We start from the raw sequence: 22,721 nt of genomic DNA, 5'->3' as shown, positions 1-22,721 counted from the left end.
ACTGTGCAGTAATGTTTTAACTTGGCCTGAATTGAGAGAGACTTGGACTTATAGGTGTCATGACATAGTCTGAATGCCAGCTCCATCCTTCTCACCCTCTCCTTTAATCCCTCCTTTTCATCTCCATTGGGGGTGAGTATTTCTCCCAGGTATTTAAATTTTTGCACACGCTGGATATCCCCATACAATGTAACAAGTCTGTCCGTGTTGCCTTTTTTTACAGAATCCATGAATGCTGTTTTCTCGAAAGAGATTCTTAACCCTGTTTTGACTGCAACATTTTGTAGTTCTTCGACTTGTTTCTTGGCTGTTTGACGGTTGTCTGTAATAAGAACGACATCGTCTGCAAAGGCAAGGCAATCCAACATCATCGCATTTTTTCCACAACCTATCTTTACCCCATTCTTCATTCCATTTTCAGTCATTCTCAGCCTCCATTCCCTAATAACTTTTTCTAAAATGCAATTAAAGAGTAGTGGAGAAAGGCTGTCTCTTGCCTCAAAACCGTTTTTATCTCAAATGGATTTGAGAGTTCGCCCATAAATTTGACTTGAGAAAAAGTGTTTGTAAGAGATTGCCGAATTATGGCCAGAGATTTCTCATCCACTCCAAACTCCTGCAGAACGTTCATGAGCACTCCACGATCTATGGAATCATATGCCTTTTTGAAATCAACGAAGGTTATGATTGTCCTCTTCTGATTTCTCATAGATCTTATTTTTATAAGTGATTTTAGAATATAAATCTGCTCAGCACATGAACGCCCTTTCCTGAACCCTGCCTGGTATTCACCAATTTGTTTATCTAGATGTGTTTCAAGCCTCCGCTGCAATGCTTTGGATAGAATTTTGTATGCTATAGGAAGAAGAGAGATACCTCTGTAGTTGTTGACGTTAGTTTGGTCCCCTTTTTTGTGTAAAGGATGAATGAGTGCATTTTTCCAATCACTTGGTATTTCTTCTTTTTCCCAAATAAAAGCGAATAATTCCTCTAGTTTTTCCACTATATTTTCACCTGCAAATTTGAATAACTCTGCAGTAATTGAATCTTTCCCAGGAGCTTTGTTGTTTTTTAGTTGCTTAATGATGTCCCTAATTTCTTCCTTATTTGGTGGTAATGAATCCTTCAACTTGAATTGAGGCTCTCCAAATAGCAATCCATCTTCGGGAGGTTCACAGTTCAGAAGATTCTGGAAATAGTTGGCCAGATACTCGCAGTTCTTCTTGTCACCAATAATGAGTTTCCCTTGTTCACTTTTAAAACATAGATTACCAGGGGAGAATTTTTTGATTTTGTTTTTAAACCTTCTATATAAATCTCTTGTGTTGTTTCTCTTGAAATCTTCTTCTATGTTGTGCAGCTGTTCTTTCTCGTACTTTCTTTTCGTATTCCGAAGAATTTTTGCTGTGTGTTTCCGTTGTTCCTTGAAGTCTTCGAAATTCTTGTGATTAGTACACCATTTATTCCACGCTTTAGACCTTTCCCGTAAGGCTACTTCACAATCGTCATTCCACCATGGATGTTTCTTCTTTTTGGCGATCATTAATTATAGTCTTTTCAGCTGCTTCTTGTATCCTTCTTGCCATTTCGTCCCAATTCGAAGATTCCAAGACCTCAAGCTCTCGTTTATAGTTCTCAACAATCTCTTGGTTTATCTTGAGTTCATCAGTTCGATATTTCTTGATTTTGGGTGAAGGTCTCTTGAAGGACTTTGGAATAAATCTTATCTTGACTCTAAGAAGGTAGTGGTCAGAATCTATGTTTGCACCTTTTTGCACTTTAACGTTCAAAATCTCTGCAGGGTTCGATGTGGCTACATGGTCTATTTGGAACTCCCCTAACATGGGATTTGCTGAACGCCATGTCATTAATTTCTTCCTTTCTTTCTTGAATTGGGTGGACATTAACTTGAGGTTGAATGCTTCACACACTTCAATAAGCCTTTCCCCATTTCTATTGGTTCTTATATGCCCAGGATAACTGCCAACTATTTTTCTGTACTTTCTTTCCTTGCCAACTTGAGCATTAAAATCACCCATTAATATTTTAATCATATGTTCCGGAGTTTCCAACAACTCTTTTTCCAGGAGAGACCAGAATTCTTCGGCTTTATCTGGATTTTTCTTGTTGTCCTCATTAATAGGTGCATGCACATTGAAGATAGCATATGATTTGTTTCCACTCTTCAAGGTTAAGATGGAAAGCCTAGGGGAAGGTGATCGAAAATCAATGATTGCATCTATAATTGAATTGTGAACAAAAAATGCTGTTCCTAGACGGTATATTTATAATAATATATTTATAATACCAATATAATGGTATATTGGTATTATAAATTCACTCATTCAGGACAAATATTTTAGGTTCCCTATGGGAATCAATATCTGCATCATTTGATGGCCAGGCAGGCATCTATTTTTGGAAATGAGACATAGCTCTCATAGTGCATTGGCACTGCTGGTGGCTTCAAATAGCCTATGCAGTGGCCTCCACGGTATGCACTAGCCTTGCGTCTTGGGTGGTGTGCTAAGTCCCAACTGACGAGCCTAACTTAGCACACGAGGGCGAAACGCAGGCAACCAAGAATGAGTTAGCTGGAAAATTTATAATGTCCAATAACGGACCATTATATTGGTATTATAAATTCACTCATTCAGGACAAATATTTTACGTTCCCTATGGGAATCAATATCTGCATCATTTGATGGCCAGGCAGGCATCTATTTTTGGAAATGAGACATAGCTCTCATAGTGCATTGGCACTGCTGGTGGCTTCAAATAGCCTATGCACTGGCCTCCACGGTATGCACTAGCCTTGCGTCTTGGGTGGTGTGCTAAGTCCCAACTGACGAGCCTAACTTAGCACACGAGGGCGAAACGCAGGCAACCAAGAACGAGTTAGCTGGAAAATTTATAATGTCCAATAACGGACCATTATATTGGTATTACTAGCAATTTTAACCCGAGAAATTTCAAGAGCCCAAAATCAGATTGAACACCTGAAACAAATTGCGGAAAAAGTTGACCTTCGGATATCTTTTGAAGAGACAGAATACATGACCTGCAACAAACAAGCACCAAAATTCATGGAGAGAAAATATGGCAAAATTAAACGAGTATCACAATTTACATATCATGGTGAAACTATTCAGGAAAATGGACTCGAAACAAAAGCCAATGAAATTTGATGCCAAAAGATGGAAACTGCATACAGATTAAACCAAAATATCTAAAACAAAATATGCATCTCCAAGCACACAAAACTAAGACATTACAATACAGTCATTAAAATACATTACTACTGTTTGTTAAGAACAGTTTATCAAAATTGGGGGAGAATGATCCTTGTGTTCCATTGCGTCTGAAACAAGTCTACTCATCGCTAACTACTACAGACGCTGAGATCCGTCAAAAGCTGATGCTCAGCGGGGAGCATGACCTCAGAGAGGCCCTGACGTTAGCCCTGAGGGTGGAGGCAGTGAAGGGAACAGAGGCACCGTCACCAAGAATACGAGCCCTGAGAAGCGAGGACGTGCCGGAGACCCGCACCGTTACGGGAGAACGCCGCACGCCGCTGCTAAGACACCAACACACCAACGAGATCACCTGTTGGAATTGCGGCGAGCGTGGCCATCTGCTGAGGAACTGCCGTATGGAGGCGGCCCCTGATCAGGGAAACGAGTAAGAGCCGATAAGGAGAGGGGCTCGTCGGCACCGTCACTACTGTCCCCTCGTTCCACGCTAAATGTGGTCACCGAGCGGAGCAACTACAGTTTGATCGCCGATGGGTGGCTCGGAGACAGGCCGTGCCGAATCACAATAGACACGGGGGCGGCATTGACCATCGCCAGGACGGACATCGCTGAAGGACAGCCAGAGAGGGAACCCCACCGCCCCTATCTGCTGCGGACGGCCTCCGGAGACACCATCCCTGTCTTGAAGGAGGCGCTACTTCAACTAACGCTGGGACAACGATGCCTACGAGTCTGGGACTTCGTTGCTGCCATCACGGATGAGGTCATCCTGGGCCTAGACACGCTATGGAAATACGAGGCGACTGTCGACGTGGGATGACGTGTATTGTGGCTCAGCAAACAAGAGGTAATGCTGCGACGCCCAGGGACACAACCTGAATAGCGCTGTTAACGTTGGCCAGCGACGAAGTGATAGCAGCCAACAGCGAGGTGATGGTTACGGCACGGTTAGAGGAACCCATACAAGGGGACAGCGTGCTCGTGGAACCCGGTTCGCCGACCACCGATCAAGGACTCTATCTGGCCAGGATGCTCGTTCCGGCACGAAGCTGCGTACCGGCACAAATATTGAATTCGACATCGCGGGAGCAGAGGGTACCCAGCGGGACCGAGCTTGGGACTTGTGAACCAGTCATGTGCGTCGTGCCAGTGAACGACGAAGACGCACAGACCCTGGAAGCCGGCGAAGGATTGGATAAGCTCTGGAAGATTATATCCGACACCTGGAAACATTTAGAGATGAGACAGCTCAGGGAGGTTAAGGAACTAATCCACGAGTTTCAGGACATTTTCACTGCTACTGGACGTGACTACGGAAAGACGGACAGAGTGTACCATCACAATGACACCGGCGCCGCCGCTCTAATCCGACAGCCACCTCGTAGAGTACCCCTGGTGAAGAAGGTGGAAATCGACCAGATGCTAGATGACATGAAGCAGCGGGGAGTCATTGAGGAGTCGAACAGCCCGTGGTCATCGCCAGTCGTCCTGGTGAAGAAAAGGAACGGTGAACTCTTGTTTCTGCATCGATTACAGGAAGTTGAACAACGTCATGAAGAAGGACTGTTTCCCGTCACCTCAGATAGATGACACCCTGGACACGTTATCTGGAGCCCAGTGGTTTCGACTCTGGACTTGAAGTCTGGATACTGGCAAGTAACGCTCCATCCGGAAGACAAGGAGAAGAAGGCATTCTCAACCGGCCAAGGGCTCTACCACTTCACAGTGATGCCCTTCGGCCTCTGCAACGTGCCGGCGACTTACGAGCGACTGATGGAGGCCGTGCTGAGGGGGCTAACTCACGACGCTTGCCTCGTGTACCTGGATGACATAATTATTGTGGGACGCACGTTCAAAGAGCACGTGGAGAACCTGCAGAAAGTGTTTGAGAGGCTATGTGGGGCTTACCTATAATTAAATCCCGGAAAATGCCAGCTGTTCCAGAAGAGGGTCCACTACCTGGACCACATCGTGTCATTGGAGGGAGTAGCCACGGATCCGGAGAAGTTAGAAGCTATCAGGGACTGGCCAGTGCCAAAGGACAAGCGAGAACTAAAGAGTTTTCTCGGACTTTGCACGTATTACCGCAGATTTATAGCTGGCTACGCAGACATCTCAAAGCCTCTTACACGGCTCATCGAGGAGAGGAGGTCTTTCCAAGGGTCGAGCGAGGTGGAGGCTGCCTTCCGGAAGCTGAAGGAGTCGCTGTGCACTGCACTCATCCTCGGATATCCCAAGCCTGGGGAGAAGTTCATCGTCGATACCGACGACAGCGATGTGGGAATTGGTGGGGTACTGTCACAAGTTCAAGACGGCCAGGAGAAATGATCGCCTATTTCAGCAAGACGACATCAAAAGCTGAGAGAAATTACTGCATGACGGGTTGGGAATTGCTGGCCATCGTGAAGACCTTGGAGCACTTCCACAAGTATCTGTATGGGCAGCCTTTCCGCCAGCACACCGACCACTCCACATTGACCTGGCTCCTAAGCTTCAGAAACCTGGAAGGTCAGACAGCTCGCTGGGTGCAACACCTTCAGGAGTACGACTTCACCACCGAGCACCGACAAGGAAAGAAGCACTGCAACGCTGACACTCTATCGAGAAGACGGTGCCCTGCGAACTGTACATACTGCCAGAAAGTGGAGAGACAGGCAGGCATCGTGGACGTCCGGGCCGCGAGGGCCACCACCACTGAAGGATGGGATCGAGACGCCATCAGGAGGGAGCAGCTGAAGGACAATGACATCGGGCTGATCTTACGGCCCTCAGGAGGGAGCAGCTGAAGCACAATGACATCGGGCTGATCTTACGAGAACTGGAGTCGGGGCAGAGGCCGGAATGGAAAGACATCGCCGAACGCAGTCCTACCTATAGGGCGTACTGGGCCCAGTGGTTGTCTCTCATGTTTAGTGACGTGGGACTTACCCGCACGTGGGAATCAACCGACGGAAAGAAGCACATTGCACAGCTGTTAATCCCCAGGAGCATGAGAAAAGAGGTGCTGACCAAGTTGCATGCGGGCGCTACTGCTGGCCACTTGGGAGTGAATAAGACACTAGATCGTGCCCGACAGCGCTACTACTGGGTGCGCTTGAGGGACGATGTTGAGAGGATGTGCCAGCTGTGTGACACCTGCACGGTGAGCCGGGGTCCACGTACCAGGAGTAAGGGCCAAATGATGCAGTACAACGTTGGAGCACCATTCAAGAGGATCGCCATTTATGTCGAGGACCATTCCCCGAATCTGACGCCAGGAACTGTTACCTACTCCTGGCTATGGACTACTTCACAAAGTGGCCGGAGGTCTACGCCATCCCGAACCAAGAGGCTTCGACAGGGTGTCCCGAGGGAACTTCATAGCGACCAAGGCAGAAACTTTGAGTCCAGGTTGATGCAAGAGGTTCCGCAATGCTTAGGAGTGCGGAAGACACGTACGATGCCTCTCCACCCTCAGTCAGATGGTATGGTGGAGCGTTTTGTGAAAACCGTCGAAGAGCACCTCAGGAAAGTGGTTTCAGTGCACCAGAAGGACTGGGACGAGAGGGTCCCCTTCTTCGAGCGTCCACCCATGAGACGACGGGCATGACACCTGCCAACAAGGTCTTCGGAAGGGAGCTCCGCCTGTCATGCGATCTAATGTTCAGGTCTGCACCAGACCAGCAGCAACCAGCGACAGACTATGCATGGGAGTTGGTGGATCGGCTCAACGACATCCACAATTATGCCCGACATCATCTAAGGGTAGCCAGCGACAGGATGAAAGCCCCCTATGACATGCCCGCGAACTCTGTGGGTTTCCAAGAAGGTGACAAGAGTGCGGCTGTACCGTCTGGTGCGGACGAAAGGGAAGTCACCGAAACTGCAGCCACAATGAGAAGGCCTATATACAATCGTCACCAGGATCAACGACGTCGTCTACCGGATCCGGCGGCCTCCCCGAGGGAAGATGATGGTTGTTCACCTGGATCGCTTGGCACCGTATCATGGAGCAGCTTGGGACGAGCAGCCTTGAGGAGGGGGCAGTGTAATGGTCATAGCGTCCGCCATGTCAACTGGCAGTGGGCCCGGCCTGGCACCATGCAGCCGTGCGACGCGGGACCTTGTGTGTGAGGTGTAAAACTGTGTAGTGTGAGAACAAGTGAGAAATGAAGGGAGAGAGAGCGTGCGAATTGCGTAAGTGTGTGTTATAAGCAAAAGTTGTGTGTAGTCTTGTGTAGTCTAGTGCGTAGCTAATAAATCTTAGTAATGAAGCTACCAGTCCAGTGTTAATTGATCCTACTACCCCGTCAACTCGTTACAATATCTTGATCTCACTGAACCATCCTTTCTCCTACACCTCCCTCAAATACTTACAAGTGATGGTTGAGTCTACAAGTGTCCAATCAACCAATCTCTTCTTTCATCAAATCATTCTCCTCTGTAACTTGATTCATTATATTTTAATTTGTAATCAGACCTGGTATTTGTAGTTCTGAGTAGGCAGTTAAAGTATCCGTAATTTATATTTCACACCCTCGATCTTTCAGTATTTATGAACGGTTAGCTAATAATCAAGTTCCTATACCCCAATAATTGCAATTCAAGTCCCTGGCATAGTTTACACAAAAATATTTTTGAGAAATTATTGTAAACAATCTCATAGTTTTCAGCATTTAAGGACACTTTTGTTCTCCGTCCTGCAGAGCAGGGGAAATATTAGTAATCTACCATCTGTAATAATCACATAACCACATTTCAGTTGAGAATTGTAGTGTAGATACGGTATATTAGATAGTATCTTGCCTGTTGTATTCGTGTGTATTTTTGAGCAAATGGCAGGTTTCATTTCTATTACAGCATAGTAGGATAAAGTAGTACTAATATTAATTTGTCTACATGTTAAAGTTTGTTGGTAATTCTTGCAAATATCTAACTTTAGGCCTAATTGGAATTTTCATTTCTATTTGTGCTTAGTAACAACCTATTGTAATTAGGACATGTCTGACCGTAGTTTAAAAATTATTGTAGTGTATTATAGTATCTTATTAGAAAATAGTGTGTTTATTCTATTACTGTGAAATATTTGTGTACAGTATCTGTGGTATCTGTAGTAACTCTCTTACAAGAATTCTGTTGTAGTAATTAGGGAGACTTAACTGCAGTTTAGAATTGTGTAATTCTTGTGTATTATTCTCTGTTTCCAATAATAAACAGCAATTTTCATCCTGTTAAGGTGTTGTAGGAATAAAAAATCATACAACTAAGTAGTATTGTAGTGTAGTAGTAGTCTATATTAATTACCTTATTGTTGTGTGATCTTTGTGAACTATCCTAGACAATACTTCTTTTCTTTCAACTTTTTTTTTTCACATAATAAGTTATCTTATTTTTCCTTTCCTTTTCATTATTCAGTAAAGAATGGCTAAGGGGTGCAAGTGTAGGAACTGTGGGTATGGCCAGGTATTAAGGAGTATGAGGGAGGAGCTGGAGAGTTTTGAGGGAGGTAATTAGGATTCTCTCAGAGGACAGGAAGAAAAGTAGGCCTCCCTAAATGTAGGATACAGTAGGTGTAAAAGAGGGACAGGAAGGAACGGGGAAAATTGTAGAAGACAGGTGGACAAACGTTTTAAGGAGAAGGAGATTGCAGACCAAGAGCTCCATTCAGGTTCAGAATTCAGGACAGGTGTCTGTACGAAATTGGTACGAGTCACTGCAGGTAGAACAACCGAGGTAAGATGAGGAACAGGGAATTGTTGCTGAGAAGTGTGGAAGTAGGAGAAAGAGAAAAGGTAGGAAAGCGAAATCTGGAGTAGTCGATAGGAAAAGACAGGTGGAACAGGGTCATGGGATAGAGAAAAGGGAGGAGGAAGTAGCTTCTGCAGCTGTCAGGAAAGATAGGACTGACCAAGAGGGGAGGGGATCAAATCAGGTGGGTAGGGTTGAGGCCCTGGTCATGGGGGATTCCATTGTTAGGCATGTCGCAAAAGAGTGTAGAGGGAAAGGTACCAGGGTAGAGTGTTATCCAGGAATTTGGTTAAGACAAATGTTGAGGTAAGTAGAAGAGAAGGAGGAGGAAAAGGAGAAGGTGGTAGTGTTTCACGCTGGTACTAACAACGTAAGACAAGCAGGTATAAGTACTCACACAGTTGGGAATGTGTGGGACCTGGTAAATGCAGCACGGGTGAACTTTAAGGAAGCGGAGATTGTTATCAGTGGAATACTGTGTAGGAGAGATACTGACTGGAAGGTGATTGGGGATTTAAATGAGACTATGGAGTGGATATGTGGGAAACTGGGAGTGAGATTTCTAGATCCTAATGGGTGGGTAGGAGATAGGGATCTGCGCTCAGATGGTCTTCAATTAAACCGCAGTGGTACATGTAAGTTTTGTTTAGAAGGGTTATAGGCAGGTACATTCAGGGAAACGGGGTGGCCTAGGGAGCGGTGATAAGGGAACAGGGAACTGGAAATCAAGTAGGGATGACATAAAAATGTTAGTGCTCAACTGTAGAAGTATTGTAAAGAAAGGAATCGAATTAAGTAGTTTAATAGATATATACTTACCAGATATTGTAATAGGAGTTGAATCATGGCTGAGAAGTGATATAATGGATGCAGAAATTTTCTCATGGAACTGCAGTGTGTATCGTAGCGATAGGATAGGAATGGTAGGAGGGGGAGTATTCATTCTGGTGAAAGAAGAATTTGTAAGCTACGAAAAAGTTAAAGATGACAAACATGAAATTCTAGGTGTAAGGCTCATCTCTAAAGATAATAGGCAACTTGATGTCTTTGGAGTGTACAGTCTGGGAAAGGAGTAGCACAGGTGCTGATCCAAAATTATTAGATAAGATAATCAGCTATATGGGAAATGATAAGGAAAGGAATGTGATTGTAGCGGGTGATCTCAATTTACCAAATGTCAATTGGAAAGGTAATGCGAACGACAGGAAGCATGACCAACAAATGGCAAACGAGTTAATATGGGAAGGCCACCTGATTCAGAAAGTGATGGAACCAACTAGAGGGAAGAATATTCTGGATGTGGTGCTGGTAAAACTAGATGAACTCTATAGAGAAACCCAAATAATAGATGGTATTATTGGTCACGAAACTGTTTTTGAGGAAGTTAAAAATAAATGTGAGAGAAAGGAAGATATTAAAATTAGGACGATTAGGCAGTATTATATGGCTGAATAAACAGGCATGAGGAAGTTTAAAAAAAGTAACTATGATCGGTGGAAAACGGTAAATAAAAATGTAAACAGACTCTGGGATGGGTTTAAAGAAATTGTTGAAGAATGTGAAAATAGGTTTGTACCTACAAAGGTGGTAAGGAATAGTAAAGGTCCACTATATTATAACAGAGAAGTAAAGAGACTAAGAAGGAGGTGCAGGATGGAAAGAAACAGAGTTAGAAATGGCTGTGGACGTAAGGAGAAAATGAAGGAACTTACTAGGAAATTTAATCTAGCAAAGAAGTCGGCTAAGGATAACGTGATGACAAGCATAATTGGCGGTCATACAAATTTTAGTGAAAAATGGAAGAGTATATATAGGTACTTTAAGGTAGAAACAGGTCCTAGGAAGGATATTCCAGGAATCTTTAATGAAGAAGGGGAGTGTGTATGGGAGGATCTTCAAAAGTCAGAAGTATTCAGTCAGCAGTACGTAAAGATTGTTGGTTACAGGGATAATGTCGAGATAGAGGAGGTGACTAATACTAAAGAAGTATTAAAATTTACCTACGACAACAATGACATTTACAGTATAATACAAAAGTTGAAAACTAAAAAGCAGCTGGAATTGATAAGGTTTCGGGGGATATACTAAAGACACAGTGTTGGGGAATTTAGTACCATATCTAAAGTACTTATGTGATTATTGTTTGCATGAAGGAGCTATACCAAATGAATGGAGAGTTGCTATAGTAGCCCCTGTGTATAAAGGAAAGGGTGATAGACATAAAGCTGAAAATTACAGGCCAGTCAGTTTGACATGCATTGTATGTAAGCTTTGGGAAGGCATACTTTCTGATTATATTAGACATGTTTGCAAAATTAATAACTCGTTTGATAGAAGGCAGTTTGGGTTTAGGAAAGGTTATTCCACAGAAGGTCAACTTTTAGGTTTCCAGCAAAATACAGCAGATATCCTGGATTCAGGAGGTCAATTGGACTGTATAGCGATTGACCTACCTAAGGCTTTTGATAGGGTAGATCATGGGAGACTACTGACAAAATTGAGTGCAACTGGACTTGACAAAAGAGTGACTGAATGGGTGGCTATGTTTCTAGAAAATAGAACTTAGAGAATGAGAGTAGGCAAAGCTTTATCTGTTCCTGTAATGATTAAGAGGGGAATTCCTCTAGGCAGTATTATTGGAACTTTATGTTTTCTTATATATATCAACGATATGTGTAAAGAAGTGGAATCAGAGATAAGGCATTTTGCAGATGATGTTATTCTGTACAGAGTAATAAATAGATTACAAGATTGTGAGCAAGTGCAAAATGTCCTTGATAATGTTGTGAGGTGGACAGCAGGCATTGGTATGATGATAAATGCGTTTAAAAGTCAGGTTTGGTTTCACAAATAGGAAGTCCTCTCAGTTTTAATTACTGCGTTGATGGAGTGATAGTTCCCTTTGGGGATTATGTAATTACCTGGGTCTTAATATAAGGAAAGATCTTCATTGGGGTAATCACATTAATATGATTGTAAATAAAGGGTACCGATCTCTGCATATGGTTATGAGGGTATTTAGGGGTTGTAGTAAGTTTTAAGTAAGACTCAACTAGGGTAAGGTTCCAGTGTATGGGACTCTCACCAGGATTACTTGATTCGAGAACTGGAAAAAATCCAAAGAAAAGCAGCTCGATTTGTTCTGGGCGATTTCTGACAAAAGAGTAGCATTACAAAACTGTTGCAAAGTTTGGGATGGGAAGATTTGGGAGAAAATCTTAAAGTCGGGCTCTTTTACTGGTACAGAGAGGAGGGTAATATACGTGGCGCCCAACGTGGGGCACGATAGCTAGGTTAACAGTGCTATCAAGTAATAGACAATCACTCGTTTGATAGAAGGCAGTTTGGGTGTTTCTTTTTACAAAGTGAAACTTATGCCCTGGATGTGGCAAACAATTTGTGTTTTGGGTGTTCAACTCTCAGCTTACTCGTAATGTCGAAAAAATGAAAAATACTGTTAAAGACCAAGTCATAGAAATCGTTAAGGAGGATTTGAAGAAGGTTCTTCCTTCAGTCCAACAGCTTTCGCAGGACATTGAGGATTTTAAGGCCGAATTTCAGGAGTCACATGGTCAGCTCTCGCAAATGCAGGCTAAAATTGTTTTTGTCCAAGATACTCTTAAGGACACGGTTAAGAATGACATTTCCAGAGTTGGAAACGAAATTACTTTATTAAACGCTAAGCAGGGCGAGTTTGACAAGCGGTTCACTCAGCAAGACGATAATACGACCACACAAATTAGTCGTATTTGTAAAGATGTTGGTGAACTTAAAACTGAATTAAAGAACGATGTCAAACAAGTCGAAGGAATAGTCCAACTCCAGTTGGGGGATGTCAAGAGTAATCTCGAACAACTAGCCACTAAGGTCGTTAATCTTGAGTCTCGAGATACGTCCAGACCTATTCATAGTTCGATAGAAGGAGTCGGAGAGACATCATACCAGACAACTATCGTTAAAATCCAAGAGGAAAAACCTCCTAAATTCTCCGGTAAAGAAGATTACACGGCTAAAGAGTTTCTAATCAATGTAGTGGAATATTTTCAAGAGCACAAGATTAGTGAGGATAGAAAGCTAAGAACAGTCGCCCGATTATTAGAAGGCAAGGCTCTTTCCTGGTACTCCTTATTCAAATCTAATTTCAAGACATACTCTGACTTTGAGAAAGCTTTAATTGACCGTTTTTGGAACGCAGAAACTCAGCACCTTATCAAACATCAACTCTATTCGAGAAGGTATAACACCTCCATTAACACCTCTCGATACACAGATTTTTTATTATCTCAGTTGAAGAAGATGCAGTACTTAAGACCCTCCTTTGCCTGAGAAGGAACTCATACAGGTCATTACGTTACAATATCCTTCTCACGTTCAAGAGATCTTAGTAGCAGCGAACATTCAGAACTTCGATCAATTTGATGCCGTATTGCGACGTCTTGATACTGCTCATGCGCAGGGAACTTTGAAACCGAGCAAGAGTAAGGACGTAGCTGCCCATCCAGTTCAGGTTAATACTTCTGAACAACCGCGACAAAGTCCCGAACGAGCGGATAGAAGGGAAGAGAGAGATACTCCATCTTCACCTCCGCGGTATAGAGGGTTTAGGAGACGCCCATACCGTGGCCAGACGCCCTACCAAACCAAACCTACTTGGTTAAAACAAGAGAAAAAACAAGAGAGTAGAGACTCAAACAATTCTGACTTGCACCAACGATGGAAGGAAACGCAGGACTACCTCCATCAGAAGAAACAAGAGGGTCATCAACCTGGAGAGACTTCTCTTGAATATTTCTCTTGAATACCAAGAATACCATAAAAGAAACAACACCTTTGGTCAAAACACAGAATCCACAGGTGCTGTTGCCAAAAAAAAAAAAAAATTAAATTTTTCAGAAATAAGATTGCCTGAAAATGAGGAGGTCGGGTCATTTCATGTAGACATAATAAATTATTGGAACATTGATGACGAATTAGTATCTGAAGACGAATTACCCATTCGTCAACATGTTCAACGAAGTTTACCCATCATCAATATTACCATTGGGGAATTCCAAGTATCATCGCTAGTGGACTCGGGAGCACAAGTTTCCCTAACTTCTGACAAGTTGATAACATTGATCAAGGATCGATGTAACCTTCTCATTTTGCCGGTAGCACAAGTTAGGATTAAGGGCATTATTCCTGACAGGAATATCAAATGTAAGCAACAAGTCTTCCTTGAGTTTGCTATCAACGAAGAAGTGTGTGAACATATTTTCCTGATAGTCTCGCCTATGAAGTTTAACCTTATCTTGGGTTAAGACTTTCTGTCTAAATATAAGGCTACCATTGACTATTCTGCCAACTCTATTCATCTATGTAGGATTGGATCTGTAGAGTTACAGGTGGTAGACGGTGAAGATTTTAGACTTCAAGGGATTGACTTACCCCGCACACAAGTCGATGGTGTGATTGGCGATGCCGCCCCAGTCGACCAGGTACTGAAAGAAGAGGGTGAAGAAGAGGGACCCATGTCAATGGAAGATGGTGATCCCAATGAGGAGGGACCCATCGATGAAATTTTGAATGACAAAGGGCCTGAGTTTCTCACCTACATCTCCAGTGTAACTGAAGCCCCAGATTGCCACCCTAACATAGCAGCGGCGGAGGAAGAGATATATCAGACCTATCCGGACATCTTCGAGGAGAAGCCTGGAGAGATCAAGAATTTTAAACACCACTTCAACGTCAAGGATACTTCGCCCTATAAACGCAAGCCATATCCAGTGCCTGAGAAGTAAATGGATGAAACCAGGACACTAATTCGTCAGATGGAGGCTGACAGAATTATCTCAAAGTGCGTTACACCCTATATTCATCCACTCACCATAGTAAGGAAACCCGATGGTAATCTTCGTTTATGTTTGGACGCTCGTGTCTTGAATGACCGACTGGTCCTTGAGTATGACCACCCTCCTCCGCTTAAAGATGTCATTAAGCGATTTTTTGGAAAAAAATATTTTTCAGGCATGGACATGACATCGTCTTACTTCCATATCGTACTAGATGAACACAGCAGGCTCTTCACGGGATTTATCTTTGATAATATCACATATGTCTTCAATCGATTGCCCTTTGGCATCAAGAACTTGGGAACCGTCTTGATAAGAGTGTTGGAGAGCCAATTATCTGATGAAGTAAAGGCCATTGCCACCATTTACGTCGAGGATATCTTGGTAGCATCCAATACCTGGGAGCAGCACTTAGAAGATGTACACACTGTACTCAAAGAATTGAGAGAAAAGAACTTTAAAATTAATTTGAAAAAAAGCCAATTTTTCAAAACAGAAGTTATTTTTCTTGGGCATGTCATTAGCGGGGAGGGCATCCGCCCAAATCCTGCCAAAATTCAATGCATTGTGGATTTTCCTAGGCCTTGCAGGATTAAGCAAGTTCGGCATTTCCTTGGACTTTGCCAATTCTTTTCGCAACATTGTCCTCAGTACACAGAGACTGTAGCGCCTCTCCAGGAATTATTGAAGAAAAATAATCAATGGAAATGGACTGCAGAATGTGAGCAATCCTTTATTGCCATAAAAGGATGCTCAGAAATAACGTGCAGCTCTGTTATCCTAATTATGAATGGCCTTTCCATATTGAATGTGATGCCAGTAAGATAGGGATCGGAGCCGTTCTCTATCAAGTCGATCCTGATAAGCCCAATGTTAAGCTGTTCATTGCGTTCGTAAGTCAGAAGCTAAGGACACATGAAAAATCCTACACCATTACAGAGCTAGAAACCCTGGCTATTGTATATTCGCTTTTATATTGGAAAAAGGTTGTCTTTGGGTTTCCAATCACCATTTATACAGACCACAAGGCACTAACTTTCATCCTATCTTTCGACCTCACAAATGAACGGGTCACCAGATGGGCACTATTTATACAGCAATTCAATGTCTCCATTGTGCATCGGTCTAGAAAGAAGAATGTACTAGCCGACGCCCTCAGCCGGAATCCCACAGATGCAGCCATAGCCTGCCCGATTTCAGTTACTGGTCGGGATGACGAAGAGTTTTTGAGGAGACTTTGGTATCTAGCCCAAGCCAGCGGAGAGATCCTAGGCTAAGAGAAATCATTTGTTTCTGTGAAGGAGCGGTTCCACAGCACGATCCAGACTATGCCCGGATTAAGCAGGCAGCCCAATCTTTTTCATGGGACAACAACCTACTCTATAAATACGTTGACGCAACCAGGACCACTAAACGGATTTATGCCCCGGAAAAAATTCGGGAAGCCATCATCTGGCATTGCCACTTCATCACAGGACATGCTGGAGTGGATAAAGTGGCCAGTGTAATTAAGGAAAGATTCATCTGGGCATACCTCCGGAACGATGTTAGAAGGACCATAAGAATCTGTGACTTATGCCAACGAATTAAGCCGAACAATTACCTTATGAGGGAATATCCAAGGCCTATCATCCCACAGAAGCCGCAGGAAGTGATGGCGCTTGATCTGTATGGCCCACTTCCAAAGGCAACCAGAGGTAACAACCACGTCTTAGTCATCGTCGACGTCTTCTCGAAATTCACCATGTTGTTGCCTATTCAGAAGGCAAACATCGGAAATATTTTAAGGAGACTTCGCAGGAATGTCTTTCCTGAGATGGGGAAACCTACATTCCTGCTGACAGATCATGGAAGCCAGTTCACGTCCGCAGAGTTTCAGGCAGGAATAGAGGAGTTGGAGATTCACCACATCATGAATTCCATTCGTCGTCCAGAAGCCAACCCTGCTGAGCGATTGATGAGGGAGATCGCCAGATTCTGTCGGGTGTACTGCCAGGAAGAACATTGGAAATGGATTGATGTGCTTCCAGTTATGCAGAAGATAGTCAACTCCACTGTCCACGAATCTACTGGAGATATTCCAATGTTGGTGCATCATGGGCATATTCCTCATCGTCCGTGGGATGCTATTCTCCCTGCTTCGCCAGATGCAGCAATCGATCAAGAAGCGAGAATCGCTAAAGCCTTAGGGAAATTGAGGCATGCTGCAGACATCAGACAACGAAGGAATAGGAATTGTAAGTTTAGACCACCCTTACGAGTGGGAGACAAGGTGTTGATTCGAAAACCTGCGATGTCTCGTCTGGAATTGAGGATCTACGCGAAATTCTGTCCCTTGTATTTTGGCCCTTTCAGAATTTCTGAATCTTTGGACAACGGTGCCAATAAAATCACAAGACTAGATGGCAGCCTTGAAGGCATCTACAATGCTTCCAATCTCAAAAAATACTTTGAGTGAAAAGAGACTAAAAGAAAATCCTCATAGTATTTTCTTTTTCCCTGAGAAGGAGGGATATGTACCGGTTACGCCCTGTACATGCATATTTTTTGAGAGTTGATCGTATTTTATCACCACGCGTATTACTCCGTGCAAGCCTGGTTTGTTTACATTCAGCGGGACGAGCAAGCAACCTGAGAACAGCTGTATGCGTGACGTAGCCGCAGGGGCTAGTTAGATCACCCGCCTGTCATGCCACGTGCAGCTAGCCTGAACTCGTATGTTCCAGATTCAAGCGTCACACCTTCCGGAACATTCGAAGGAGAAAAAAAATTAAAACTCCCATAATAATTGTGGTAGCGACTTGATCAACATGTCATCTTAAAGGGAATTACATAAACGTCGCAATGCTTGAATTTCAAGAAAATCCGTCGAGGGATTCAGGAGATAACCAGCTTCACGGCATATGTGACGTAGACGTCCCAAACCAAATATAAGGAGGGCTCAATATAGCCTGATATCTCAGTCAGTCAGTGACAGTCGAGTAGTCAACGTGACCCTACTCGCTGCCATTATCGTCGGAAGCTATCTTCGTGTGGTTATAGTATCGTTGAGGAACTCTGAATTTTTCTAAGTCTTTATAAATGGGACTTGCAAAATTTACGAGTGTTGAGGAACTCTGAATTTTTCTAAGTCTTTATAAATGGGACTTGCAATATTTACGAGTGTTGAGGAACTCTGAATATTTCTAAGTCTTTATAAATAAGACTTGTAATATTTACCAGTGTTGGACTTTAACTTTTCGCCAGTGATTATTCAAAGACTTGTAATATTCACGAGTGATGAACTCTAAATTTATTCAAAGTTTCCATGAGCATACACTTGTGATCTTTGTCAGTGATTACTTGAAGACTTGTAATTTTTTTCATTGATGAACTATAACATTATTGAAAGTCTTCATGACCACGGACTTGTCATTTCCATGAGTGTTAAAGAGTGGATTCTTAAAAGTCTTTATGAACTTTGTCTCGTGATTTTACTAGTAGTGAGAAAACTCATTACTCAAGGTTTTCATGAACTCTGATTTATTCTGTGAGTGACGAAGAGCACATTCTCGGAGTTTGCATTGATTCTATCAACCTCATTGTACTTGGGTAATGTGACTACCCTCAACAACGTCAGGAACCAGCGGAGGTCATCACTAGCATCGGGAACTTGAGGCGTATTCCGTGCAGTCAACCTGGATGGTCCGTCCGCATCTTGATGGAGTACTTGGGCATCTTCTGGAACGTGTTCCAGCCGGTGCGGCCTGGTGAGCTGGAGACCCGGGCCATTTAAAGGACAATGTGGAAGACAACCCCTATCTACCATGAGGTGATGTGCAATTTAACATGCATTATATTAATAAACTCTTATCAAATCAGATTCAAATTTTTCTTGTAGATAGGACCCTGCCTCCTGTACCAAGCTCTAGCTTTTATTCATCCAGTTTAGCCCTGAGAACTATTTCATGCTTGCGTTGAAAATAAATCTTAAAGTCGGGCTCTTTTACTGGTACAATATCATGCAATCATAAAACATTGCTAGATCAAACAAAAATGTCATACGACGATAACATGTCAAATTATTCTCATGATTGGGGGCAATCATCGAATTGGAACTTGGTATTCACTGCCTTTTCATGAATAATAACATACATAAAAACACATTCATAAAAGTTTGGATTGTTCACAGGCATGAGTTTTTCTGAAATTAGGTGCTAGCTTTGTGAAACATGTATGATAACACAGAAAGAGCATGTGCATTGATCACAATTTGTTAAGTCTTGTGGAATATTGGGCTTGTGGGTTCCACCTCCTTGTTTCCTGAACCTTCAGTTGTACACTGTAATAAAATCTTGTTGTCCAATGTTAGTTTGCCTTAATTTTTAAAAACTAATTATTTCTGTCCTTGAAGTCTTGATAAATATACATACTATGAACACTTGGTAATAACTGTAGAGATAAAACGTGTTAAAATTCAATGACCTGCATTGTGGTATAATTACACTTTAAAATGTCAGGTTCTCAAGTACAAGTTTTATGTCACCATATATATATATATACGAAACATAAAAAAACATGTCGATGCTGAAAAGCAATATATGAGATTGTGTTAACTCAGTTGAGACTGGGCGGAAAATGTAAATTTCTAAAGCGTGCACACATAAAATCTGTGCTGGTTTTTTTTTTTGGAAGGTATCGTAACGTCCTGTGTTGAATTATACTCTGTGGCATTTAACTGGAGTAGAGGCTCCTTCGTGTTTGACATTTACTTTTGATCATTATAAGCATTTAAAATTTTCTGCTGATCTGATCGGGCACCAAGCATTGTTTAGTTTTCTATGGTAGATTTCTTTCTCTTGTTGGTCACAGCGTTACTGTTTGGTGTGAGAACTTCAGGCCATAGGGGATAGTTATTTTTCTTTAACCTTCACTGTGTCAATGTCATACATACTGTAGGTTCTACTGGTGAAGTATGTATGGAATTTTCATTAGTTAATTTAGTTACTTTTCATCTTTCAACACACACACAAATGACATCTGTAAAGTTTTCAACTAAAATATATTGTATTGTCAAGTAATTTGTACGAATTCTCAATCTCAACTGGGTCAGTATTGTGTAAAAAAGATATGCCAACCTGATCGGGCCGTTCAGCAACATCACACACTACATCATTTTGTGAGTGTTCTATACTGCCGAAATGAACTAAATGGGTGACATTACTCTGTCATCGCATACCACAGAGTGTCTTGAGATACCCTAATTCATCACATCCATGATAGAATGTGTATAGTTAGTGAAGGAGTACTATTTTTGATTATCCAGTTATCAACTGATGCAAGACTGGTAGGACTGGCAAAGTTTTCCATAAACACCAAAAATGCCAATCCAATTGGGTCTGCACAGAAAATGAAAACTAACATGTGAAAAATGAAAATAAAAATCAATTGTTCCTACTAATTAAAAAAAAAGTCCTACCTTATGGTTCTTATGTCGCCCATAGTCTTTGCAGATAAAACACATTATAGGACCTGGTCCAGACTGCAACGTCTGACAATCTTCTTCCAGGCATGTAAATTCAGCTACATGAGATGGATGAGATGGACACTTTGGTTTCTCGCGAGGTTTATCAGACAGTGGTATACGTCGGTGACGAGCCAACGTGCGAGTAGCATGGGTCAACTCAGAACATTCTTCACACAGATGAGAAGTGCATACAGTACAATAAAGTACAGCAATGTGTTGTTCATTTTCATCACAGTGGATAGCAAGCTGTAAAACCAAATATATTTAATAAACAATAGTCATAATTAAATGGTTAAAATCTAATAACAAGGAAGTACACTGACAGAAAATGGAATTGCAAAAATCAGATGTCATGTTAGTTCAGATCTCATAACAGCAGACATATATTAGTCAGGATAATAGAAATCCAGGTTAAACTTCCAGGCCACCTTATCATAAAACTTACTTACTGGATCATCATCAACAATTGAGTCGTATGCGTGAACAAACTTCTATGTTACATTTTTGTGGCATTTGAGATATTCACAGAACAAACATCTATGATGTGTCCTGGATCTGTATTAGCAGGTAGTTTGAGCATATCTCAACAGATTGCTATAGTATTCCCGAAATTGTGACGAGAAATGCACTTGAAAAATAATGGAACAAAAGTATATGTTAGATCGTTTCCCGCGCGAGCGCTCGACAATGTCACGATTAAATGCAATGTAATGAGCACATTCTAGTATGGAGATTGTTTTGGTGTGTTCAGTCTTATATTACTGAGTTTATTTAGTTTATCATCGACACCATAGTCGTGCAATCAGACGATAGTAGTGATCGTAATGTACTGTAGTCCCCAAGCAGTGTACACAAGTTGACGAAAAACAGATACAGGAAAAGGAAGTGACCCCAGTGAAAGGAAAGATGTGGAACGTAAACAATTAAGGGACAGTGGGAAAGCTTACACCAGTAAAAAAGGTAAGAATGTAGAAGAACGTAAAAAACCAACAGATAATTTTGATTGTAAATGTGGGAGGTCTGGGTGTAAAGAACTGAGTTGTGAATTAAAACTGTCCTATTTCCTGGAGTTTTATAAATTATCTTATGATGAACAGACTCTTTATTTAATGAAATGTGTTGACTTAGAGGAACCTAACAGACGAAGGAAAGGACTAACAGATGCAACTTCTCAACAAAAACAAAAGCTACATTTCTTTACAGATTAGGGTCTCTGCAAGTTTGTAAAACTACCCTTATGCACACATTTTCAATTTCGCCTGATGTATCCAAACTCTGCAGAGAAATATGAAAGACGGAGTCAGTGTTCCTAAATACCAGAGGGCAAGCATTTCAATCGTCCTCACTCTATTAAAGATGAAATCAAAAACAAAGTTACAGAACATATAAACAGCTTCCCTAGGCAGCCCAGCCATTATTCTCGACACAAAACTGAGAAAGAGTACCTGTCACCTGATTTAACCTTAGCTAAAATGTACAGAGCCTTTAAATCAAAGCACCCTGAGGCTGAAGTACACTTTACGTCCTATCAATCAACCTTTTATGAAATGAATCTGAAAACAGGCTCTCCATGAAGTGACACTTGTAAATACTGTGACTTATTGTATAACAAACTTCAGGCTGCTCAAACGGAAGAAGAGCGGAAGAAAATACAGACTGATAGAATGCTGCACCATTACAAAGCTGATCAAGCGTATAAAGCCACGCACAACAATGGTGAAATTGCCGAAAGGAATGAAATGTAACTGTGCTTTGTGTCAATCTGCAACAAGTTCTGTTCTGCCCTACACTTACCCATTCATCCATATACTACCAACACCAGCTGTCTTCTTACAATTTTGCTATACATGACATGGGACGAAATAAAGTAACTTTCTATCTCTGGAATGAAACAATTGGGAAGAGGAGATCGACAGAAATAGCATCATGTTTACTAAAACACATCACTGACAACTTTCAACCAAGCAGTTTGCAGAGCAGAAAACTTATTGTGTGGTCCGATTGATGCGTAGGACAAAATAATAACTGGCTACATCATGTACTATTCAAGAAATTTGTTACCTCAGGATTTTTTGATGAAGTTCAACAAAAATTTCTCTGTTCGGGACACAGCTTCCTACCATGCGACAGAGACTTCGCATTAATTAAAAAACAGAAAAAGGTTTCTACAGTCCACGTTCCTTCTGAATGGAAGTATGTGATAGGAGAATCTTTTATTTCAAGAAACTATGAAATAGTAGAGATGGACAGAAATAACTTCAAAAGTTTTGAACCATTGACCAGGGGTATCATGAAGAATAAGGAACTAAAAATCACGGAGGCTATGTGGATAAAATTTACTAAAGATGAGCTTAGTGGAGTATATGTTAGAAAATTGCACAATACAATAATACCATTCCAATA

The 22,721-nt window shown here is 42.0% G+C and overlaps 1 protein-coding gene across 1 annotated transcript in view; it reads right to left on the bottom strand.

Moving 5' to 3' along the window:
* The window catches only part of LOC136858519 (E3 ubiquitin-protein ligase TRIM23), a 218,119-nt gene that overhangs the window by 128,124 nt on the left and 67,274 nt on the right, over nt 1-22,721 (bottom strand). Inside the window, exon 4 of the mRNA XM_067138121.2 lies at nt 20,271-20,564. Within this exon, the coding sequence (XP_066994222.1) occupies nt 20,271-20,564 (294 nt within the window). The remainder of the gene's footprint in view (nt 1-20,270; nt 20,565-22,721) is intronic.

The sequence above is a fragment of the Anabrus simplex genome, chromosome 1 (genome assembly GCF_040414725.1).
Source record: "Anabrus simplex isolate iqAnaSimp1 chromosome 1, ASM4041472v1, whole genome shotgun sequence".
Lineage (NCBI taxonomy): Eukaryota > Metazoa > Arthropoda > Insecta > Orthoptera > Tettigoniidae > Anabrus > Anabrus simplex.
The sequence above is the reverse complement of the archived record's forward strand: the minus strand, read 5'-3'. Positions and strand labels throughout refer to the sequence as shown.